The sequence below is a fragment of the Apteryx rowi genome, unplaced genomic scaffold (assembly GCF_003343035.1).
Source record: "Apteryx rowi isolate R43461 unplaced genomic scaffold, aptRow1 scaffold_74, whole genome shotgun sequence".
In the NCBI taxonomy this organism is placed as follows: domain Eukaryota; kingdom Metazoa; phylum Chordata; class Aves; order Apterygiformes; family Apterygidae; genus Apteryx; species Apteryx rowi.
The window spans coordinates 2,972,772-2,999,854 of record NW_020451027.1 but is presented as its reverse complement, the minus strand read 5'-3'; the positions used below and the strand labels follow the sequence as shown (position 1 = coordinate 2,999,854).

At 34.6% G+C, this 27,083-nt stretch overlaps 1 protein-coding gene across 2 annotated transcripts in view; it reads right to left on the bottom strand.

Moving 5' to 3' along the window:
- DENND1B (DENN domain containing 1B) overlaps positions 1–27,083 on the bottom strand; it is a 161,251-nt gene that overhangs the window by 29,614 nt on the left and 104,554 nt on the right. For both annotated transcript variants that reach the window (XM_026087854.1, XM_026087855.1), the window contains 3 exons: positions 19,710–19,835; positions 9,760–9,861; positions 3,439–3,529 (listed from right to left, as the gene is read on the bottom strand). In XM_026087854.1, the coding sequence (XP_025943639.1) occupies positions 3,439–3,529; positions 9,760–9,861; positions 19,710–19,835 (319 nt within the window). The remainder of the gene's footprint in view (positions 1–3,438; positions 3,530–9,759; positions 9,862–19,709; positions 19,836–27,083) is intronic.

Below are 27,083 nucleotides of genomic sequence, written 5' to 3'. Positions count from 1 at the left end.
AGTGATATCTACTGGCTTAGTGCTACTAAAGCATTACTGAGGACTATTGCCTCACTAAGCTGGCCATAAAGGATAGGGTTAAATTTTACTGATTGTTTGAGGAAGAAATGAACATTATTTTCCTAAGGTGCTTCACCTGGACAACAAAGACTGGTTCCCTGATCTCTGGAAAAGTTTTGGAGAAGATTAATCATTGAATACTCTGACACTGTGAGCTGTTACCAACCATGGATGAAAAGTTCCAAATGAGACATTCAAGGTGACAAGAATGAAGAATTTGAGAGAATTTATCAATTTTACAAGCACCATACTGATATATCCTTGACAATTCAGAGTTTTAACAGGAGGTTTCAAAAATTCTTTAACTCTGTAATAAATCAATTAATGAAGGCCTAGGTAGAATCATCTCATTGACTAGGGGAAAGCCAAAACACAACCAAATCTCCTTCTCACAGAACATCTCTGAGAACTAACTGGATTATTGTAAAAGGTATTCCCAAGTTTCCCAGCGAGTGGAAAAGACTGGGCTGTTTGGACTTGTACCAGGCAGCAAACACTTTCACTTAAAACCTGATTGCCACCCATGTCACTAAATTCTTTACAAGCAATTTTGAGACAGCCAAACTCTCAGGAATGATGGTGCAAGTGAAAGCAAAGCCAGCTTAGGAAAGACTGAAAATGATGCCATTATGATCATATCTCCAGTAAGAATGTCAATGAGCAATCTAAAGCAAAAATAGCTAATTATTTACTTCCTCAGTAGTCTGGCTCCCTGGAATTACTAGAGAATGTAGCATGCAAACAACATGTAACAAGGTGAACTGTAACCATTACTAATGTGTTAATGAAGTGAATTCAATGAACTGTAAGTACTTTCTCTAATTTGACATTTCATAACTTTAAATTCCTATTAACAATATTCATACATCATCTGGCCTGTGGAGTCCTTAGCAATGGCTCTTCCCACACCTGAGCATCCTCTTTCAGGGCCCATGACTTAAGCAATGTCTAGAGATAGTTAAGTGAGATCACAGAAGACGACTGAGTTTATCCAGCTTCTAGTTGGGTGGAGAGACTTAGAGAAGGCAGTAAATAAAGCAGATAAATATTCACCTAAAATATGAAACTATGAAAATGCAACACCAGCACTGCATATGCTGAGCTATAGTTAAAATTCCTGAAAATCAAGCATGAAAATGCTGACTCCTTAAAATAAATTATTACTAAGCAAGAGAGTCAAAGGCTTTTTCACTTCTTCACTGTTCAATCAATATATTGATTAATCAATATATTCCACAATAAATTTGTATTATAAAACAATAAAACATCACAATATTCTTGTACTGAAAATTACGTAAAAGTCTTCAGAACTAATATTTACTTCCACAGGATAATTCATGTCACAGAAAATGAGAATTTGTGAAAAAGTGCAAGGATAAAGCAGGGCTGACAACTTTTGTTTCATACATAGTCAGACGGAAATAAAATTTGAGTACTTAATTGAAAACAAAACTGATTTATAAAAAAAAAATCTAAGCTTTATTTTTAAATTTCTGGTTTAATTTTCTTTACTAGTTTAGTTGCGCTTGCATATGTGGGAAAACGCAAATTAGAAAAGAGATTACTTCAAGAAACACTTTCCATTTGATTCAGCAATATGAAATTATATTCTCTATTCTTTAGAATATATTCACCTGTCTTTTTAACAGCTTATAGCTTACTCTAACTTTCTGTGACTTTTCTGAAAGCAGGTTTCACCTGCTTTTTTTTAAAACCTTGGACCACATGATAAATTTGATGGGATTTAACTCTGAAAAGAGATCATAGTTCTACCCCATTAGCATCACAAAATGTCACCTTCAATTGCATACATACTGTTAGCCCTACACTTCATAATGATAATGAGACAGCAGTTATGTAAATAGTGAATATGTGCCCTAAGCAATTTGTCCACAACCTGGCAATATACAGCTTGTCTGACTTGAAAAGTAAGTCCCCTCTACAATCTAACACAGCACTGCTACTGAAGCTGCACGTTCCCTCCTGAGCATACCCAGGTGAGACACGGTTCACAAGCTATCAGTGCACAGCCAAGAAACAAACTTTATCTAAGTTCCAGTGCAGTTTTATTGCAGCCTCTTGACCTCCCAACTGCAGCAAGCAGAAGAACTCCAAGCACTGACATCGCCTATCTGAATAATGGATGCTCAAGGCCTAACGGCTATTTATAGAGCAGCATGAGTTACCCTAAGAAAAGGCCCAAAAGAAGTAAATCTCTGTGTAAGTAACGACACCTTAATCAAGAAAAAAAACAAATTATGCGCCAGATCACAGCACAGGACATGGAGGGCAGGAGAAGGGAGTAAAAACCCTAAACAAAAGGACTTATATATATATATACACACTCTGAGTTCAAAAGGGTACTTCACCGAAGGTGTGGTAGTAGCTGCACACCCCGGATGATTCCTCTGTGTGGATGAAATCCTCTCCTGTGTAGATATGCTCACTTAAGAGTAGTCTTGCAGAGGAAAACTGTCTGAAGATGCCACATGCAGCTCAGCAGATTGGGTCAAATCACTGAACCTCCATTTATAGAGAAAGCTTCTACACTACCCTCAAGATTGACCATCAAATAGTATTTGTGCTGTGTCCTTCTTATCTTGATAGTAAATATGATTCTTCAAATAACAATATAACTGTAACTAACATCTAACAGGAAACCGCTCAATAATCCTACAAGCCATCAGAATTAGATCTAGCAGGCACTCTTCTATATGGGTTGACTTTGTAGGTTAACTAACGTGAAAAGCAATAAACAATTGCCAGTGAATATAACTGAAGGAAATAACACAAAAGGAATAATACTTTTATTTAGGAAGAAAGTAATTTTTTCAGTATTTCTTCTCAGAGGGTAATCAAAGGTTCAATTATTTTTTTCCTTTTATAGTAGCACATTTGCTGGAGATAGCTACATTTCTCTAAAAATTCAGGAAATCACTCTGACTTTGCACTGCAGAAATAATTAAATGTGAAAAAAGTTAGAAATGTTTTTGGAAAACAGATAACTTAGTATCTATAAGGAATTAGCATAAATCTTGAAATTATTTTAAAAATATTGTTTACCCAGAATTTATCAAATAATATAAACATGTAGTTAAAGAGTTAATGAATTTATTGATATTTCACCATATCTTGAAATCTAAGTATTATTTTACCAGATTAAAACAACGTTTCTTCATTCAGTGTACTGACATAACTAGATACATATGGTTATGTGTCCCAGCAGCTAAAACCTTTCCAAAAACAAATCGAAACACTGAAACAGAAATAAGATTAATTGCTATTACAATTTATAGGACATCCTGAGGACATCATCATGTTGAACCACTCCCAGAGAAGAAACATCAATGAGTACAAACACTCAAATTAATTCTGTACCTCCACAAAAGCCTCCTACTGTGATTTCTTCTTCAAAAGCGTCAGAGAACCCCCTTCCTGCATTTAATTTTGATAGTCGACCATCAATAAACTGAAATAAAAAAAAAGTCATGCTTTGTTGGCCCTTCTATTGCTTTACAATGTTATAGTTATTAAGTGTGTACATTATAACAAAACATGCACATTCAAGATAATATATGACATAAGGATAATATATTGCTTTGAGATGGATTTTGCAAGAGTGGATGCAACTACAAGCAGTGAAAGTGTCAGAATACTGAACAACAATACCACTGAAACTTCTTCCATAGTTTCTGCTCCTTGTATGTATATCAAGTAAATTATATGTATTATGCAAAATTTATATAAATCTAAAATATTTGCAAAGTTTTATAGTCAACAAAATTACACCTCAGTTTGTTTAGAAATCTTTTCAGTGGTTTTCAAACTTTTTTTGGCATTTCTAAGGGCACAAAATATATTCATTTATTTCCTTACAAATGTTAACTTTGGATTTACAATCACAACCAAATAAAGTTAACTGAGAAATTCTGTTATGAAACAATAAATTTACCCCTTATCATAAACAAACCTCCCTGTGGAATCCCCTTCTGGGTAAGTGTAACTGAGTCCAAAGCAGAACTTGCTGATATACACAGAAAATACCTTCAGAACCTCTGGAAACATTTCACCACTCCAGTTCAAAGAAACGATAAGCTAGGATGTCTACTTGAGGTCCATTAAAAATCCACTCTGTATGCCTGACATGAAAAGTGATCCTCTAAGGATTGTTCGTGAGGGGAAACTGTGGCAAAACCATCCATACTGAAACCAAGGAGGATCACTGGGGCTTGGTTTCAGAAATGGTGGCAACAGCAACTTGGAAGCAATACTATTTGGCTGGCAGTGTGCAAGCTGACTTGCAGGATGTTTCATTTAAGCACGTGGGAATGTGACGCATGAAGTGCCAAAACAAAGGGAGGCAGGATGCCAAGGCAGACGCCTACGATCCTCTCCACCTGAACGAGCATAGTTCAGGGTTGATGCAACCCTATTTTTAAGTATTAACGCATCTGTTTGCCTTTTTTCACCCATTAACACTCATCTAGGTGCATTTGCAGATGCCCATTCCAATAACTGTCCCTGTGCATGGGCTAGAGCTGCATGAGTATGTGCATTTATAACTACATATAAGTGTATATAAAGACTGAAATGGTCCAAATACATCAGAAGGAAGTGGAAATGAGATAACTAATGAGTAAACCTCTAAGAAATGAATACATTCTTTTCAAGAATTAATGGGCTTCAAAGAATTACAATGTGTATATTCTTTAAGGTTTAGAATTCTTTCAAGAAGCAACCCAACCATTTTTGTTTTGAAAAGGCTAATTCAAGTCTGAGTAAGATAAAGTGAGAAAGCACTGTCACTGTTTGGATTATATACAGTTCATTTTCTAGCAAGAATTATGAGTTATTCACTGGTACTAAACAGTACATACCAACTAACCAAAATTAATTATTTGGCTATGTCACATATTATCACAGATTATCCAAACAGTGTCAGTGACAATCTGATGCTTGTCAATGAACAGACTAGTGACATGAAACAAATTACATTCTTAGAGTACAAAAATTCCAGCAGCAATAATAAGGCAAGCACAAAGATAACTATTCCCTTCTCTTTCTTGTCTAAATTCTTCTTTTTTCATTTTACTCGAGGTTGGCTTTTTTCCAAATAGGTTTGGTTCATGGTCAGACCACTATGGAATCACTGGATTATTTCACAGTAAGAAGAAGAGATAACAGCATCTTTAGCTACTGCTGTGCAAAAAAACAGCCTTTGAACTGTAAGACGTTATCTCTTTGAGGAAAGTTATGAATTCATTCCACGTTATAAACTAACACATGATTTACGGGCATACTCATCATTTGGTAAAAATCCTATCAACAGAAGGCTGAGACTGAATTTGAGTGTTCAGAGGATTACTCCAACAGAGTATTTAATGCAAATAGCGACAAAGAGAACCACTAACAAAAAATACTGAAGAAATTATATAAAGGAAATGATAGTAGTATTAGTAGTAACATTATTAGTAATTATTTCTGAATGATCTACTATTATTAGCTGTTTTTAAATAGCTACATAGGAAGAATAGCATGTGGTACACTGTATGGTTTTCTCCTCCCATTTTCCAAACACATACTCTCTCGGAAAACGTTGGCACGTTATGCATTCTCTTACTTCTAGATTCAGAGACTCCATGCTTGATTCCCACTGCTTATAAAAAAAAGTAATAATTCAAATGCTAACAGTAGCCTCTGATTTTAGATGACTAAAGACAGAACTCCCATAGTTCTTACATAATCTTGAATTTTGAAAATAAATTATAGACCACATTCACTTCCAAACATCCTGTGGCACAGCTGATAAAGAAGAGGGGCAGTAGATGATATTTGTGTGCTACCCTCCAATAATTTAATTAGGATTTAAAATTTCAAGTTAATTCACCACTTATTAAAAACAAAAAATTGGCAATAACAAAGAAAACATCTAAAAAGTAATCGTCACAAAATAACAACTCAACAAGCCTGGAAAGACAGTGTTTCTTCATGGAGCTTGCATACCAAATTTGAAACTACTAATATTTATAATTTTGAAAGACTTATGCTTCTTCATGTCCTAATGCTGCATTCATCATCTATTTTTCTAGTTAGAATTTTCCTGTATATTGGCAGTAAATGCCAATAAATTTTGCAGATTATATTATTTATATAATTATATTATTTAATGATATATTCCTAAATTAGTCTCCATGCTAGTTCTAAGAACAAGTTAATATTTTCCCTGGACACTCATCAGAAGTATTTAACATGTGAGATGCAGCTATTAATTGCCTATGTTTGAAGTTTGAAAGAAAGAATATCTACCTTCCATGTTATCCTAATTAAAGAGAAGCCTTTCTAGGGCTCAGAAAAAGCCAGTATATAGATACCATATACAATAATACAAGTGCCAAATATGGGGAAAAGAAACAATGAGAAAAGAAATAACACAAGTATACAGTTTAAACGAACAAACACTATTCAGTCTGAAAACTGTCATATGTAGCATATTTAATCAGGAAATAAGAATATTTAACCCATAAGTCACAGTTATTTTCTTTAAAAGAAGAAATTTCTATCCTTATAGTTTAGGAATAAAGATAATCAGGGTTTTTAAAATGCAATCTCTCCAGGGCAGAAGACAGCTTTAGAAAACTATCCAGCAAAGAGTATAAAAAGGAATTTCACTTGTTTCTACAGTTGCAATCAGTATTAGGGTATTTATCATAAATTACTTCTGTGAATTACTGGAAGATGCATTTTGCATAACCACTTTAGCATATTCCATTTCAGGGCCTTATAAACAGTCTTTTCAACTTCCAACTATATGAATTCATCAACCTTTGATTTAAAAGGCATCCCTCTGAATTATAAGGCAGAAAGAATGGGTTGAGACTGAAAGATATTCTAGGCATACCCTTTCGCACTCCCCCCCTCCCCCCAAAAAATACTCTGTCTCAGTTTGGGGTGAAAACCGTGATGCTGAATAAGGAAACAGAACTCTGAGATATGGAAATGGACATTATATTTGAGGAATAAAACTCTAAGAATTTAGTGTGTTCAAGTCAAAAAAAAAAAATTCACCTCTATTACATGATTCTGAGAAAACCAGCATATGAATCTGAAAGTCAAAAAATATTAATGAATCTATCAGGCTAGAGGAAGCACTGCATAAGTGAAGAACAGAGGCAGTATCTCTGCTCAGAAAACAAATAGGCTATGACAACTGTTGGTCTGTCAGTACGCCCTCAATAGTCTGATGAGGCTTTCAAACAGATTTTGGTGGTCCAAAAATGGTAAATGGGAAAATGGAATGATATACCACATTAGTTTTCAAAACACAGGTTCTCTCAGATTCTTTGACAATTGATCTTCTAGATAAAGGAAATGCATTTTATCCAGACCACAGAAAAGCCTCTTGCAAGTGCCTCATCAGAAAGGATTAGTTAAGATGAAATAAAAGCAGAATAGTACATGAACTTTAGGTTGGGTAAGGACCTGCCCAAAAAGGAAACGGATGAAAGGGAAAGTGTCAGGCTGCAATGGTATTCAAGAACAGAATGTTCGGACTGATCCTATTTACAGTTCAGTCAATGATTTTGGTACAAAATACTGGCATATGTTAATACATTTGGAGACATCATTAATAGCAAGCACATTAGAATATAATACAGGGTAGAAATGGATGATATTGAAGATGAAAATAATCTGAATGAGAGGAACGCAAACAATTAATTCCGCAAGTTATTACTACAATGATGTTCTAGCAGTGTGGTCAAAAGATACTACAATTTCCAAAATGAAATTTCTCTAAGAGTGTTTAAGTTAGAAGAATTAATCTATTTCAAAGTAATCTGGAAAAAAAAATAGAAGATAGACACCCACAAACACACCCACAAACACATGCACACACAGAGTGAAAAAGGAAGGACAGAGGAGGGATTTTAGAAAATGGCACAAATAAAGCTTACTTGTCAGTCAAGGTCTAGGTCTAATGTTGCTTTTAAGAATAACTTTCTGCTTAAAAGATTAGTCATTTTCAAGAATGGAGTAAAACACAGTTTAGCCTTTTTGAACACAAACAACCTTGGAAACAGCTCATTTGTCAGTGGGAAAAGCTGGAGAAGATGCAGCTGGTCTGGGGATTAGCTGAAAAAGTAGGAGGGACAATCACAACAGAAACTAAATGAAAAAATATTTACTATTAAAATATGTATATCAACATGATTTTTAGTATTTCCTAATCTTCTAAAATACATTATTACCTTTAGCAGAAATAAAAGTAGGAACAAGCATAAAACTATAAAATGTTTCTTTTTTAATTAAACACATATTAAAATATAAGTGCTAGGTTCACTGCCATTTTATAGTGACAGTCTCATTTCTTTCAGTAGAGCTAAACCTATTTCTCACAGCTGAAGATTTACCTCCAGAAGAGTGACAATGAATTAGAAACTTTCACTGTAAGCAGCTTTCTATTAAGAAATTTTCATGCTGCCTTACAGCACTCTGAGATAAGCAAAATGTAAATAACACTGTTTTCATACTCCACTACTTCTTCCTACTTCAATCCTAAGTGCCGGATACTTCAAAAATTTTCAAATATCTTCTTTATTATTTTATACTGTTATTTATAATTTGTTATTGTATAAAATACAATACAGTAAAATTAAAAGAACATGATTCTATGACAATTCCTACAGAACTATAAACTTTGGAAATTAAATCATTTAAATAATCAATATTTGCTTAGCTTTTGTACAGTTAGGAGAACCATATTTCCACAGGACTTCCACAAACTATTATCCTTACATAAATCTTTACTTTAGACATTAGTCTCTGATTAACACCAAGTAACACAGTATTTTTTTGAAAATTAGAAGATTCTAAATATAATGAACTTCCCTTATCTATCACAGTAGTATATCTTCAAAGAAGTCCAGCAGATTAGTTAAGCATGATCTCCCCTGCCTTAATCATTCCAGGTATTTGTAACCACATAAATATGAGTCTTCTGATTTCATCCCATTTTTCCTTGATTTTCCTAAAAAACCTAATAATAAAAGTCTCTTGACACTTTTTCACACAATAGGATCATGGGATGGGGGGGGGGAGGAAGAGTTACAAAATAACATCAAAGAAAAAAATTCATTTCAAACACTGTAATAAAACTACAATCAAGCTATGCAAGTCATTTAATACTTTGTTCTCAGTAAGGTATTGGCCAGAGTATTCTTCAAGCCACTACTGATGTCTTGAATTTGTAACATTCTACATGTATGCTTCAGAAAACTAGCAATGAAAACTGCAAGTACAGCTTGAATCCATTTTTTAAATAAAATGTCATTAAGTCCAATTTAAGCAAGCACTGTGTTGTTTAGGTTCTTTGCTCATAATCCAAGAGAGCTGGAAAAATTGTGAAGTTCAACCACCAAGCTGGAAGATCCATGATTTTTCCTGTTCTGAGTTGCAGACTGGCCCTGACGAGATATGCATCCTGTTTCCGCCTCCCATGTTGCTTTTTTTTTTTTTTCTAATGGATGTCCCAAGCAAAGATTTAAAAATAAGATGATATGTGGAAGACTCTCTACACACGAAGTATTTATACTTATATTTTATCCCAGAGATTCATAAGCTTATAGAAAAGAAAATAAATTTAAATATGGACATGTTTTAAAAGAAAACCATTGAAAGAAAAGGTCAATTACCCTCTCATACCTGTTTAAACAGTTGAAGATTAACAGCAGTTTCCAGGAACTGTTTGGTAGTACTGGAACGATGCTTTACAAAACTATTCTCGCAAAAAGTGATAGGTTCTCCCTAAATTTAAACAGATGAGGTTAGATGACAATTACAGTACCTAAATTTGTTGATTTATTTAAAATTCTCCATTACAAATTTATTTAGTAATAGTCAATATATACAAACATTCCCTTTCAGGCAATCTTGACAACCACTCATACAAATGACACATACAATATCAAAAGATGAAAATATTCTAGACAAAAATATTCTTACAATATTTTAAAAATTCTCGAAATACATGTTGCAACTGAAACCCTGGTTTATAAAGCTTAAACACCATACAGTCTACAAAATACACTCTGCAAAAAAAAAGTGGCTCACAGTTGGTTCCTTTTACCTGTATAGCATTCTTCATTAAAAATTTCAAGGATGTGGTTCAAATTTTGAGGAACAGCAGGCCCTCTACTTCAAATAATTTGAGAAGCATTTCTGTGTAACATTATCCTGATACACTGGCACACTAAACCAGCAATACTAGTAAGAAAAAATTCTCATTTGATCCAAAGACATGAACCTGCACCAAATTATTTTTATATTTATTGTACCTAAACCTGAGACCATTCAAAAATACACTGCTGATTTAACAGAAAATTATTGAAATAAAGGCCTACTTAATTTTGACAATTTTCTTCCATGAAAGCAAAAAGCTACAAAATTTTTGGAGTATTGTTATGGAGAAAGTCTAAAAAGATCAGATTAACTTTTAATACAATAAAACATTTGCCTGACATGAGAAAAGGCATAGCCTTTACCAAAAATCCTGCTTCAAAACATTTTGATGATGGAATAAGATAAATACATATTCACTGAAAACCATGTATTTGTGGAAGAATTTACTAATGAAAACAGTATTTATAACAAATATAATTGACTCCTGTGTTACCACCTAATTTCATTTAAAAAGTAGCTATCTTCAGTGTGTACAGACCACAGGAAGTTACTACAGGGCATTCTCTTAAAATCCATTATACTTGTCAATACTTTGTGATAAATACTTGAAGTTGTTATATTTGACTGAATAAATGATAGGCACTTTAAAAGGTTTGTGTAGTGACTGAGAGACCTGAACTGATTTCACCAAAAAGGATAAAGGCCTCTCACTGAAGCTTACAAAACCAAAAAAAATTTACAGGTTAAAAACAATTATCATAGGTCTCCAAGACAGGAAATTTGGAATCCAACACAATGCCAGCCCTAAATCAACGATTAGAATATTTTACTAACCAAAAGCTACAAATACAGTGAAATCCCAGAGTAAAAGACACCTGAACAATTTGAAAGAACAGAAAAAGGATCAACGATATCTACCTATAGCAAAACAGGAGTCTTGTCAGACTCAAACTGTTAGCCACTTTGAAGACAAACTTATCTATGCATGATCTCCACCGCCTTCTGCTCCTAGTGCTGTTTAACTTGAACCTCATGTGCTACTTAACACATTTTTCTATCATTCTAGTTTATTATGCAGTTCTATGCCTCTAGAATATCACAAAGTGTTTTCTGAATGTGATCTCTGTAAGCGGGTGTCTGAGAAGCTCTAAACCATTTACCACTGCTCTTTCTACATCACACTGATTTTTAAGTGGTTCACATATAATCCAATGCAATGCTGCAGCAAAACCACTGTCATGTCATGTTAAAAACCTGTTGTGATACTACCAAAAGCTTCCCTTTTTAAATTTTCCTGGGCATCCTGACATATCAAAGTTATCTCAACAAAACACCCAAACTCAAAGAATCTAAACCACACAGATGTCCAATCCTACTCAGCAAAGCACTTAAATCCATGCCTAACTTGTTCTCAAGTCTTATATTCTTACTTCTTTACAGAATTGCAGATCTTAGCAAAGACTTCCCACTGGAGGAGCTAGAAGCTATACATTTACCAAACGCAATCCTTCCACCTCCACAGGGTAGCACGGAACGGTGCAATACGCAAGCCCTCCTCAATGCAATACGTAGTACAGTGCCGATCGAGTCTCCAGGACAAGGATTCAAGTTACTCCACCTACTACTTATCCACAGAAAACTGCCAAAGACTGTACAGACATAGCACACGATGCATTTGCATGTGCCATCTGCCAAATAGTTTGAAACGTTTGTGGGACTTGAAATGACGCTGCCTTCCTGACTCACTTTGCATTAGCCACCCTGGAACTCCTAAAGACTCGTCTTAAGCAGATGACTGACCTCAGGCTACCTAGCAAATTAAAAGTGCATCAAAACAGACGAAATGCTCTCCAGTTAGATATGGTGGTACAAGACGTGGTGTTCCGGACAGCAGACTCTTCTTAGTTCTGTCATCCTTCCAAAAATGTCGAGGTGGCCAGTTACAAAAGCTCCTTATTTATATATGTCTTTACCAAAATAAATGATTTCTGGAAATACAGAAGCTGTTTTAGGAGTGGAGATTAGATGAGGGCTGATGTCATACAATGAAATTTGAAGCTCAGGACCAAAGAGAGAAAAGAGAAAATTATTTTCAAGATATACTATTCAGGAAAATAAAATCTAACCTATGCCTCCACTAAATCATCTTGGGAAGGACGAAAAGTCTGTCAGAAAGGAGAACTTATATCCCAGTAAAAAAGCAAACAGGCATTCTCTCTCTCTCTCTTTCACATCAGCCCAAGAAGATATCGCAGTCAGAGAGCTCTACTTGACAGCACTTCTGCCTGAGTCACGTAACAGAAGTCCTGGAGATGGTAGCTCAAGATTCCTAGTGCATGGTCAGTGATATTTTCCCCGATACTCTCCATTATCCATGGACGCCCCAAGTATCTAGTAAGTACTGACACACTGGTGCATCTGTTCCCTTACCAGTGCAGTTCAGAAATACAATAACCAAAGTCACTCTTCAAACTGCACATGTGTTTAGATCTATAAAGGGTTCACATTCAAAAGCCCTCCACAGTATTCAAACCTACTCCTATTAAGGTCGCTTTAAAAAATTCAGTAGGTTTAAAGCTCCTACTTGTTCAATAAATGAAAATGAGTAAATGTGTTGAAACCTGCAGAAACTTGAAATGCTGGGTACTTGCTGCTCAGAGTATCTGCTGTAACTTTACTGAAATTGCATTAAATAATAAAAATAACTCCCATCTCTTATTTGTTCAATATTCTGAACACCAGAATTGTTTTGCAAATAAAACTACTTTGAATATCTTCAAGATTAACACTGTAAACACAAGGGATCTTGAAGTGGTACTAAAAAATGAAATTTATTCAGTATAAACAAAAATAGCTCTAGAAGTTTCCTGACATGAAGCATATAACATATTCTTGTTTCTGCAAACACGACTGAGTACCTTTAGAAACTAAGTTTTGAAGGAATGTTCCACCGACATTTAACTACTACACCACCTAATAGCCCCTTTAGTATTGATCTACAGTGTACTTTCAAAACAAGTTCGACCAAAACCCAGTAGGGATTCTATACTGAAAAGCAGACAGCTAATACTCAGACCAAACAATCTATGCCCAAACAAGATATCTGTCCTTTTAACAACAGTTGCTATAGAATTTTCCTCCCTTTTCAGAGGTTGCCACACTCAGCAGGAATCTCCTCCTCTAAGCTGCATTCGCATTTTAAGCAAGCTATTTATACAGACCTCATGAGCATGAAACACTGAGCTAAATCTGTGTGCTAATTTTAAAAGGAAAAATAATCTAGATTAGATTCTAAATCTAAATGATATTTAACTGCAATAGGTACTCACATTTGAATTCTTTATTTCAGAAAATATATTCATCTCTTTCTAACGTAAGAACACTCCTACAGCAGCTGTTGGTACTATCACTATATTTAATATAGTTTTATGTAGTAGCTCTTGCTTATTACAAGAAGAGTATAAGGTAGGTATAGTTTCTTCAGTTTTGCATCATTTATCAAAAAATCAATTTTTAAACACAATTCTTATTTTTATATTAAAACTCCTCTGTTTAAAATCAGAGCATCTAGTAGTATTAGAAGGAAGTACAAAGCTGATATTTCAGCTGTTGTTATGACATCCGGAGACACAGCTCAAGTGAATAATCGAGTATGACTTAAATACTGATTCTACTCAGGAGGGTGTCGATAAAAATTACAAATACATTTCTCATTTGGTCTTGCAATCTATGTAAGCAAATATTTAGATGAGCTGATATCTCCTGTAGTCACAATTAAACCCCACTAATGCTCCTGTGAACACATCTATATTCAATAAATGGCCACTTTAGTCCTTAATACAAATTTTAAAATATGACTCTTAACATGTAACCTAAAATACTTACGGAAATAACAATAGAGTTATAACAGATGTTACACAAGGCGGTTCTGTATTTAAACACAAACTACGTTCTGGCATCTGATTATTTTTTCTCTATTACTGTCTTTTTTTTTTTTTTTTTTTTTTTTTTNTTTTTAAACCAAGCATGCCTAACTCTTGGGGAAAAGGCAAACAAATCAATTTCTACTTCAAGAGATATTTGTCCTCAAAAGGTTTAATTCTGAAACCCAAGTATAAGCAATCGTTACTCATGTATGAAGTGCATTCTGAATCTTAAAATATCTATTTTAATAATTTCAATTGTATTTTCTTGTTTTATTGCCTATTGAATACAATACCTGCATTTGTTGTAGTGCGGATGTCGCTATTTAAAATAAGGTTAATACTGGCCCAAAGCACTTCAGTTTGCATTGTTAAACTAGTCTGAAGTCTGACAAGTCACACTGTCCTCAAGACGGAAGTTACCCTGCCGCACTAGCAGGGACGCTGATTAGACTGTGAATCCCTGTGTTGAGGGATTCAAAAAAATTCCACTAGTCTCTACTCTTAATTTCTTTATTTCTGATCACAACTTAACAATTAAACATCATGACTTAAAAGAAAATTATCCTGGGTTTATTTCTTCTGTTTCAACATCAATAGCTTTGAGGACTTTTTCCCCAAAAGAGGAGGTGATTTTTTTTCTATGACTTAATCTTTTTCTTGGTTAATTCTTGAAGAAAAGACAATTTTTCAAAGGTAGAAAATAAATCTAGAAATATAGAACTAAATCTATAATCTTGCTTAATCTGTTTCTAGATGTGTTTTAAAGGAAAAGAATTTGTTTCTTTATGTATTTATACACCCATATTTCCTCCTGGTGTTTGCTGCTTAAGAGTAACCAGTTTTTCTCCCTTGCCTATTTTCCCTATGATGTTAAAATTAATCCCTATCATGCTGAATACTTTTATACGCATTTTTTTCCTCTCTTTCACCATTCTTACCTGCCCTTCTCTCTCTAGACATAGCTTGTCCGTGGGAATGCTGCCAGTGTAAGAATTTTTTTTATACATAACAGTGTTTTATGTACTTAATGGAAGAGATTTATTAGCCTCCACTTTCATCCATGGGGTCTGCGTGAGTGCGTTTGTTTTCCCTAGCATTGTTAAAATATCTGATTGGTGCTGTGGCTCTCATCTGATACAAGAAAGAAGGGGATGGAGCCTAAAAATTACTTATGAAGAATGTGCACAGTAAAATAGCACGAAAAATACAATCTTGTACGTACGTTGATTGACAAATGATATAAACTGCACAATTGTAGTCTTTGTATCTGATATAACCCCCACCTATGCATGCAGTCCTACAGTTTGGAATATGCAATGTTACTCCATAATAAACTCCCAAATGCTGGACTATCTAAAGAAAATAAGAGCAACAAAAGGCTCAGGGCTAAGTTGTGACTATCTGAACTAAACATAATTTGGATTTACATATACATTGGCACGGTTTAAGAAGCACATACCTCACAATACTCTGACCCTTGCAAAGTCTCAGCAGCAACAGACTCTTGTGATCAAAGCTATTCATCATCACTGAAGTTGCAAATCGCGCAACGGCTCATCCTGCAGCTGATAACCGGCCCAGAACAAGGATGTGCTGACTGACCCCTTTCCTTCCTATACAAAGCAAAGAGCTGACAGCAAAGAGCTGGAACAGCCTCACTGCTGTTACAAAAGCTCCACACCACTGGAGACTCCCCAAAGTTGATGCAAATTCCCCTGGCAGAAAGTGTCTGGCTCAAAGCATCAAACTGGATTGCAGTCCTCTACAGGAATGAGACCATATACAAAGATATTATAAGTCACTATTCTAGGGACAAAATTTAGTTTGGAATACATTCATTATTTTTGGTCATTCATCAAATGACAGTGAAAAAGTAAGCAAAGATGAAAATTTGTTTTACTTTCTTTTTCTYTTCACTATCAAAATCTCGGAGAGGTGGTAAAATAAAGTAGGTTATAAAAGATTGGAATGGAATCTCTACATTCACAGTTGGAGAATTTAAGGGGAAAAATGAGAAGGGGGAGAGTATTTGCACATACATATCACTTATTGCATCTACATGACCATTTTAGAGTAGATCAGTGTTGAGCTTTCCTAAAGCAAATTTTGCAGTCATCCCCACCTACCATGCATGCACTGGTTTCCTTTTGGATTAAACTACACCAGAAAATGAGCTCCCGCTGGTCACGAGTGTTCAGCACACACAACACCAGACTTGAATAAGAACCAAAGAATAACCCAGGAAATGCACACGTTGTCCATGTCAGGTCCTCAGCACCAACTGTACTGTTTCACTTTACGGATCCAGTCCTATTACACAATGCTACCTGCTAACGTAAATGTAGCTTTTGTCTATTATTTAAAAAATACATTTGGAAGTTATATCAGCTTGACTGTTTCTTTTCTTTAATTCAGTACCATGATTAAATCATACAAAACAACTAGTTCCACTTTTCTTGGAAACTTTTACTGGATTAATATTTTTCATTATCATTTATTGCATAAAAATTATGATCACCTTTATCAATTACGTGTCTTATTTCCTGTCTGTATTAGAGTAGTCAAATTTTCCATATGGTCTTTTGGAGTTCCATGAACTCCTTTCAAGACCCCTGAAGCTTCCCATTTTCCATTTCACCAATCATATTTTTTTCAATAATTGCTAGACGTTTTTTCAAGACATATTGCTATATCAAGGAGAATCTGTCCTATGCTCAAAACAAACAGTTGCACAGAACGAGTGTTCAGTGTGATGAACAGCGTTTGGAGTGAAGAGAAGTGTTGGATGAGTACAGACGCTATCAAAGCTGTTCTTTACTCAATGTGAATATTAATGACAGTTGTTTTATGTTTCAACTTAAAATCATTCAGAACACTGTTGCAGGGAAAATAGTTCACTTAAACATATTTTTCTACTTCCAAGCAAGCAATAACTACACAAACATATTATTTTATTTTTGTAAAGATGTTTGCGACCCTAAAATTGATGGCCCAAAACCTCTCAGGTCTTGATCCTTAAAATATGACCAGCTTATTCACAGCAAAAGTATTTCAAAAGTATATAGAAAATAATCTCACTTAAGTATACTTCTACAAAGTTTCTACATGAATACTATTTGAGTCCATAACTTTGGTTTAGATTTCCTTATTAGACCTACCATCATGGACTCCAAAACAAAGGACAACAAACTTTGTTTGCAAGACCAATTCACATGAGACTCCTAACAAATGGTGCTAATACAGTCATATGTGATTTGATTTTTTGAACCACCAAATTCACAAGCATTAAACTGAATTCAAATGGCTCATATAAGATGAATCAAACCATTATGGGATAATTCATCTCAGTCACTAATTATCTGAAGGAAATTCAGCTTCTAATAATACTTTCTATCCCAATAAAAATCCTATAAAATATTACATTTGTTAAAATAATATGAATGTAGCTGAAAGTAAGTACAATGAATATTTACACTCGAAATAACTGTCACATTCTGGATTTTTTTTTTTTTTTTCCAAGCTTAGTCTTTGGACAAGTGATACCAATCCAAGATTTGCTGATATTTGCCAGCAGGCTTCTGCCTGTTAAGATATTCTGAAATAACATACCTTATATAAACCATCAGGCTACAATGATTATGTAATGATAAATATCTTCTCTTATATGCAACCAGTGGAGTCAAAAAAAGTAATATTCAAAAGAAAAATAACACAGAAAGAAAGCCTGTAAAGGTCACTGACAAATGTTTGCCATCTGAAATGACACACGGTGCATTAGTCTCAATACAGCGGAAATGCAGATATCAGATATGGCTGCAGATAAACTGCAATGGAAAGCAGCAAGTTAAAAACAGAGATGACTTCAACAGAGACACTAACCAGAAACCTGGAGGTGCTCGCACATTTGGTTCAAGCTTACCAAAACACAAAGAACTGACTCCAGCCTATTTCTGACCAGAACAGAGTTTAAGGACATCAGCCAAAGTGACATCATTCTGTTCACATATATCACATGTAGATTAAGACACTTACTGTCTTAACAGCTCTTAATGCAAACTGCCATGAGCTGACACTGACCAGTGTCCTCTGGTCCCTGTCCCTTCCGACTAAGGGACAAATCAGATAACCCCTTCTGAAGCAACATTAGGTGATGCCAGTATGGAACAAACAACTATCCGTTTTGTTGAAATGATCTATTAATGAAATTCATACTGTGTTGGACTCTAGAGATTTTGAAATTAGGTACGGTCATTTCAATATACTACACAACCTAGCTTTCCATATCAAATGAGAACTATAATGACTGCTAAACACAAATACTTGGACTAAACCCTAAAACACTTCCTCATTCCTGCATGGGTTACTTTGCATCTCAATAAAAATGGTTGTCAATTGCATAGACAGCTAGTGTTTAAAATGCTCATGGCCAAAAAGACTACTTGTAAGAGAACTGCTTGGGTAGAAGAAAGACCCTCCCATACTGTCTTTCAGTATCTTTCTTCTAGGAAAAGGCCTTATCTGGAATTAATAAACCATCCTATCCATTTCTGTCAAGGAATGCAGCATAGTTCCTCACCCAAGAACTGAAAACACCTCCCTGCCTGCAACGCGCGTGCACACATGTGTGCATGCACACACACACCAGTTTTATGTATTTACCAACTCCACCAAGGATCATCTTCGCTTATCAAATATCAGTATTTATCTTAACTATTCTGAATCCAGACCATCAAACAGTCTGAATTTAGAAATGAACATTAAAAATATCAGATCGTGAGAAGCTCAATCAGTCAATGTCATCTCAATGCGTTTCATCAAATGGAACTCAGTATCAGTAGTCTGCAAATATCATAAGAAATTATTTTAGGCTCACAGTTGAAATGAATCTCTCAATAGTATCTGGTAAGTTATTTTATCTCTAATAGGCTCAATATGTGCCACTGACCCTCATAAATCAGAAAGGATGAAAGCCTGTAACATCTTAATCTACCAAGTACCAGCAAAACCTTGGAAATACAAATTCTGAAGTTGTGATGAGACAGATTGGGTTTTCATTCCTTCCAACTTTTCAGTGAAATCAAAATAAGTGTATTATAGAAAAGATGCATGCTTGATTCATCATCTCTAGCTACTACTAGGAAATAAAAAACTTCTGGCCTCAAAGAAAGTACAGTCTTGAGAGCTATATGGGGAGAAATGATTAAGACTCCAAATGGACTCTTCAGTTCTTCACTTCATTAAGTAAGGTGAGCTGTGTAAGTAATTTCCTTAATACAATCCAATTTTATATTTAGTATATCATAATTAGTGATATAAATAAGAAAGTAGCTGACTATGGACATGCATTTATTTTTCAGTACAACTAACCATCAGGAGGTGAAAGTGTCTTCTAAACTGCCAATTTATCATCAGCTTGGAGTAAAATTTAAAATCTTTTCCTTGAAATGCTTCAGATGATTGGGATAAAGCACTATGTATTTTTCTTGCAAAAGAATGAGTCTGTGTTCTTACAAATTAAGGAAAAAAGAATTAAAGAAGAGGTCTTACTGGTTTGTATCTTAGTGCATCTCTGTAGGATCCAAACAGCGCTGCCTGTGCCCGAAGAAAGGCCTTCGCTACTCCATCACCCGTAGCTGTAGACTGCTTTTTCAGTTTATTTTTCAAGGCCGAGACCTGCATGACAGAGTGGAACAGTTAAATTAACACCTCAGAAATTGGTACAGCGAGGTATGAACCCAATCAGCAGGCAAACCCTGGTGTCTACAGGTCAGCCAAAAATTCATCCTCCTTCTTGATAGCTTATCTTTTTAACTGCAAAGAGCACCTGCTGGTCTGTTAATTGAAATGAAAGCAGGGGATGATGGTAGAGTGCTAATGCAAATTGGTTTATGCTCTCTTTTTTTTCCCAAGGCCTCTTGACATAAATAAGCTTAATTATTTTACAATAAACTGCTTGTGAGCCGCTTTTTTGCAGATTTTTTCAATCATAACATGTACCTACTTGTGTTGAATGAAGCCAGTTGGACATTTTTCATTTATGCTATGAAGGCATATTTTTAAGGACTCCTCATGCTCACATACTACTCATTTTTAAGGATTTTTTTAATGCCAAATTACTATTATACACCATTTCTCATGCACCATGGGATTAGCTGCTACCACTGTTGACTAGCTGAGAAAAGTTTGTGCTAGGTCAGTGGTACATGGTCTTTAGAATTGTCCTCACGCATAAAATACGTGAATGGGGAAAAACAACATGCTTACAAGGCAGCTGCATTAAAAAAATAATTTTGTATTTTAGTGCTCCACTTCTTTTTAAGGAGGTCTGGTTTTTTATTTTTCAAACAGCAATCACTGATTATACAGAACTGAAAAGAATGAGAAATTAATTTACATGGCCATTATTTTGTTAAGAATGCTTTGGAGAAAAATTATATAACTCTGGAATTATTACAGTACTGTTTAAAGATGTGTGGAATAATACCCATGTATAGTTTATTCTCTCCTCCTAATTTTGATCATGATGGACATCTGGAGAAATAAGTCAACTCTAATTATTTTGAATATATGTTTCTGCATCCCTCTGCATTGTAATATACCCAAACAAGCAATATTTAAGTCACTAAATATTATTCAAGGTAACATTTATTTAAAGTAACTCTTTAAGCAGAACATTATAAGCACAAAATACTACCAAATCAACTTTCATTCTTTTAGAAATGTATGCAAGAGTGAGTATCTTTTTGTTTCTTTATGCAAGCAGTCATGACTGCTCTTGTAGATGATGATTGTAATTGAAGTGTCAACCTAATTAACAACTAAACTTTGAATAATGCTAATGAGAACTGAACATGGCATCAGAGAAAAGACCAGCTCTACAGGTGATAAACCTTCACAGTAGTGACATTTTCCAGTGTAAAGTCACAGTTACTGTGATCTGATCAAAGAGAGAGACCCCCATTGGGTCCAATTATAACTATAGTTTTGAAAAAAAATTATTGAGTTATGATGTTCATAATCTATGCAGAAAGGCCTTTACAGTATAGGTCTTTTCCCCATAGCTGTGATCTTTTCAATTTATATCCAAGCTCCATAGATCTAGATAAAAGTTTACAGTCTGATTCGTTTAGCCCACGGAAAGCATACACCAATGCTCATTTACGTTTTTTCCTTCCACCTCAAAAGAAAAAAAAAGTACAATTCAGAGTATAAAAACCAGTTAAGCAGTTCAAGGTTAAAAAAATAAATGCTAGTCATTTTACTTTCTTTGTTCTGTAGTGTATTATTAAAGTTATTAAAAATAAGGTTTAATTCCAGGGGAAATAAATGTATATGTCCTCTGTATAATTGAAATCTGCCCATCAATGTTACCTCAGTTTCTCTAAAGCAAAAACAACACGAGGTCAAAAAAAGAACTGTCAAAATTAAAATCAGTTATCTTTGTCATGATGAACAAACTACCTTCCCCCCCTTAAAGTAGATTTCTATTTTCTAGGTAGAAAATTCTCTCTTGTAGTTAGAAATTCTTGTAAATTACACAGTGTAAATAATGATGTGAAAAAAGACAACTTTTATAATCAAGTCCTATAATATAATCTCATAACTTCTCTGTACACCAGGATTTTGTTTTACCCCCCCCCCCAAAAAGGACACTATCAGAAAATATTGCACTTGTGTATTTTCCTTAAAAAAGACTATTGTGAAATTGAACAGTTTTAGAATTCAATAACTTTTTTTAAAAAGGCCCCATGTTTAGTTCTGTTTTAAACACAGAAAAAAGGAAAATAAACTCAATATTTTGGTTAAAAATGCAAAAAAGAAAATTGAAATTTTACTTGCAAAATGTAATTGAAAATATTTTTCAATTACCAAGTCATGGATTAAATAACTCAAGCTTCCCAAAGACGTACGTCAAATGTTGCGATATGATCAAATGAAAAAATATTTGAGAAAATCTTTTAAAAGAATGTGCATGTCTATGTTCAATCCAAGTTACCTTATTATTAGACTTAAAACCAGTTGTATTGTTCTTGATTTAAGATAACCATGGGCTTATATATATTGTAGAACAGGGCCTGACTATCATTATTTTTAGGACCGATTTCCCATTAAATAAAAAACTACAGCTCCACCATACAGTCCCACAATGAAGTGGGAACACATGACCATTCTTGACATTCAGCTACACGGACGTTCAAACAAAAGATGCACTAATGCCCTACTCAGCTGACATAATTTTGCAGCAACCCATCTATTACATTCTGGTTTCAGTTTCCCTGGTGACTGAATCAAATCTCTCTGCAAATTGCCTATGAGGCAAGTCTCCTACCCCAGCGTAGCCCCGTGCTCTACCAACATGAATAGTTTACATGCTCCTGGTTGGTAACACAATTTCAATAAAGCTTTTGATGGTCAAGTATTAATGRAACTAATAAAAATAAAAAAGACAATTTATTACAAAGGAGGCATCATCATTTCAACTTATGCATAACTATATTCTATGATAATCAGTATTAATATTTTTCTTTACAGATAGATAAATAGTTGATCAACACTCCTCCATGCTTCATTTTTGGAGTTAAGGACACAACACACACATAAGCAAAAGGACCAAGGAACAGGACTTGGTATATTTTTATTGGGGGAAAAAAAAAGATACTGTGGTGTGCACTGAAAAAGGATGAGTTGGGGAAACTATGGCAGATTATAAGAGAAGATAAAAGGAGATGAAGGAGATGTAGAAAAATTAGAGGATAAAGTGAGGGATGTGAAGGAAAATGGGATATTCTGATTTTTTCAGATCTGGCAGGCTCTATGTACCCTAAAATAAATCAGTTAATCAGGATGCTTTAGCCAAATTCATTTTAAAAGAGTAACAGAAAGGAACAAATCACCCACTCCACTGCAGTATGGACAGCATTTTTTGATACGTTATTGGTTCAACAACATTAAGAGCATCCCAACAGACTGTCAACTTGAAGGTGGGGATGCTCCGGCACAAATACGTGCAAGAATGCTACATACTCCATGGTTTAATCATGTTTTAACACAGTCAGGAGATGCGATAACATGCTGCCATCCTGGAGGGAGTTCTTGCTTCAGAAAGGCCATGCTGGAGTTCAGAGAAAGTTCCTCCAACTTCTGCCTCTCTCAAGAGGCCATGCTAAAAGACAGGGAGAGCTCTCTTAGATTATTCTGTGAAAGTGCTAGTAGCACAGTGTTCTTGAGAAAAAGCCTACTAAGATAATGTGGGGTGGAGGGGAGGGAGAGGAAAAATGATAAAACAAATGCAAAGGTCAAAAGGACTCATAGGAAACAAGCACTTTCTATGGCTACGTGGAGGCTACGCGCAGTTGCTCTCCGAGATGCTCCCCAGAGCCCCAGTCACCACATGGGAGTCCTGGCCGACACACTTGTGCTCCCTTGCCTGCCCACCCATGTTCTCTTCTTGCAGAAGTCAAAAGATTTGTCCCCTAAGGACTGCAGAACCATCCTTAATATTTTCGTACATGCAAACCCCAGAGACTATCAGATCTCCGAAGAAAGATATCCAGCCATTTCCCTGGTATCAATGGGAGTTGTTATGCTTTAAAGTACTTTTCATTGTTCTCCACTAAATCAGAGCACTATAAAAGCAAGCTCACTCTCAAAAGCGAGAGAGAGAGAGGAAGGCACAGAAGGGTAACATAAAAACCTCACAACAAAATGGAACCTGGTACTATTTAAATCAGTATTGTTAATGAAAAAGCTTCCACATAGCTGAATTTTTTGTGTATAGATTATGTCAACTATCTCAGCTAGGCTGCCAGCATTTAACCAAAATATTCACTGAGATTAAAACATCTACTTAAATACAAATATTTTCAAAACCAGTAGTATTTTTAAATCAGATATTCTACCTTCTAAAATTATATCAAGGTTCAACAGAATCTCAAACGACTGTAAAGATTTGTTCAACAAACAATTGCCTCGTAATACCACCAATACTGCTAACTACTTTCTGTTTCTAAAATATTAGTAATATTTTTGTCTATTTTCTGATTGAAAAACATTATAAATTCAGATATTTTAATTTTACAACAAATTTTATCAGTTGCAACGTTAAACATTGACCATAACTTCTTTACAACACCACTAATCGTTGTATTTTCAGAAGTGGTTTGCACTCCCAGTAATTATTTTATAAAGCGACTGTTTGAATTTCTAAATGAATTACAGCCTACTTCTTAAATGCTACTTTTGGGGCAGCAATATTTGTACACCCAATTTATGGCGTTAAAATACTGCGACTTAAAGAATCTAACCTAAAACTCCAAAAGAATTTGGATTCTATGTTGTCTCTCCAGTGTGTATGCACTATATGCTATAAAGGCTATGCATCTTTCAACTGCTATGTTGATTTTACTATTAATAATATTTAACAAATACAGAAGATGCTATAAACCTACAGAGACTATTGTTTTTGGAAGATCATACTTATAAAAGTACTACTTAAAGTCTTCTCTGAAACAAATAAGACTTGGTTGCTAAAGGTGATGCCCTCAGTCCTCCAAGTTTTTATGAAAGTGTTCAACTTTGAACATAGGATTGTAATCTTTTTGCCAGAGCGGACTGCAAGTAGGCATTGCAGGATCAGGCTCAAAGTTTATGAATTTGTAAGTGTCTATAGTATATGCTGATTTATAAACGTCAGTAAAAACTCTTTTTCTACCGTCTTACACTATTGAAGTGGTGACCTAAGTATTATTGTATTAGGAAATTTACGCCCACAGAAATAGCTACTTATTTTCATTTTTTTATTAAAAAATAATAGACAAATCCACAGTGAAATGATGAAATCTAAAAACAAGTGTTCTTGTCAGAAGAGAGGAAAAAGAGGTTTTTTTCCCCTCCTCTAAGAAAACAAAGGATTCCTGAAAGTCTTGCGCTGATTTATTTTTCCAATTTTAAATACCTTAGGAGTAGCGGAACTGCTACTGGCATGGTAGTATTTCTAACAGTCAATAAATCTAAAATATTATGTGTGAATATTGGAATGAAGCCATTAAGAAGATTACAGCATGCAACGCAGCAGAGGGTCCACAGGAAAAAAGGACTGGTAATTCAGGACAACTGTGACCACTGACCTTCGAACAGTCAAGACCACTGGTCAGTCTGACAGAATAATAGAGTTCACATGCACAGAAAGTCATCTAGCCTGTAACTATAATTTAAATACTTAAGTGAATGATTTAAAACACCTTTTAAATCTCAGTTAATTTATTATAGAGTTTATTACACAATATCATATAGCGATGTTTTTCAACCTTAAATTTATCATGAAAAATTCAAAATTGGAGCATTTTAATACACATATTGCTACACATGGGTAAACTATTATATACCTACGCACTGAGAACATTATCATCAGGCTTATTGATCAGGAAAGTAATTATTCAATTTGCTTCAGACAGAAGAAACAGTTCTGGAATACCCTTTGAAAATATTGCATTTGTTTTGTTAGGCTGTTAATCTATCAGGAATGTGTTTTTCAAAGGGATGGTTAAGTCTTCTTTTACATTTTCAGTACTTCATTCTATTTTAACACCCTTCAATGCTACTCCTGCTTATTATATTTTTAGATCATGTCTTATTACCTTCGTACGTATGCTTAAAAGTCTTATTTATATAGGTTTAAATTCTTCACCTTTGACACTTGTTTTTATGTTTTAAGTTTAACCTACCATTTTTGTTCTATGGTCCTATATTTTATACGTTTTAACCCAGATGTTAGCAGTTGCATTGTCCCTGATGAGTGCAAGAGGAGGACAAACATGCTGTCATTTTATTTGCCAAGACATGGGCATTGTCTGTGTCTTTTGTTTCCAGGTTTTTCACCTGTATTTGTATATGTTTTTCTTTAAACTGCTTTAATTAAAGTGTTTTACAGATTGACGTAAGAAAGAAATGGGGATATTCACATTTAAAGCTTTTTTCATTATAAAATCCTCAAATAAAATTCTGCAACTACACTGTATAAAACACAGTTGTTCTGTTGTGTTCCATACAGGAACACATAATAAAATATTTTAAATCTACTGTACAGTCTACACACTTGGATAACATTCATTAACATTAATAGTAATAATATGTATATATCCTGGGAGAGAATATACTTTTGAAATGTATGAATATCCGTAACCTCTATTTTCTTCATGCTAGCCTACTCGATTAGAGATCATTTTGATAAGCATCTCTAAAATACAAGAGACGTCCCTCTCATTGCACAAATATCCATTTTTACTGTTCAAAAGTCCTCCAGAAAGAACTCTAGTATGTTATGGAAGATGATATCTAATTCTTAATTCTATATCTAGCTATCATTTGACAAGAAGTGTGTACCTCCATGACATTATAACCTCAACCTTTTCCACTGAATGCAAGGTCAGCTAAAATTACTGACACATCAGAAAATGATTATTTTTTTTACTGAACTTGTTATACTGTTCTAGTACAGAGTACATTTAAACTTTTTGTATATACACATGTATAAGTGTGTGTACACTTTTTCACACAATAACATAAAAGCACATAACATCAAAATAATTTATATATAGACAAGTTCTTTTCCTTTTCTGAACTACGAATGATACTGAAGAGAATGATGACCAGATGATGTATAAAAACTATAGATTTTAACACTATTATAATCAAAGGGAACTGACATTAATATAATCATCAAGATTTTGGTTTGTTATATGTGTGTGTGTGTGCAGAGATAGATAGATCTCTATACACACACACACACACAAATATGTATGTATGTGTAGGTGCACATATATATATGTGTGTGTATACACATGTATATACACATGTATACACACACACACACACACACACACACCCCAAGTACCAACAAAAGCAAAGGACACGGTATGTCAG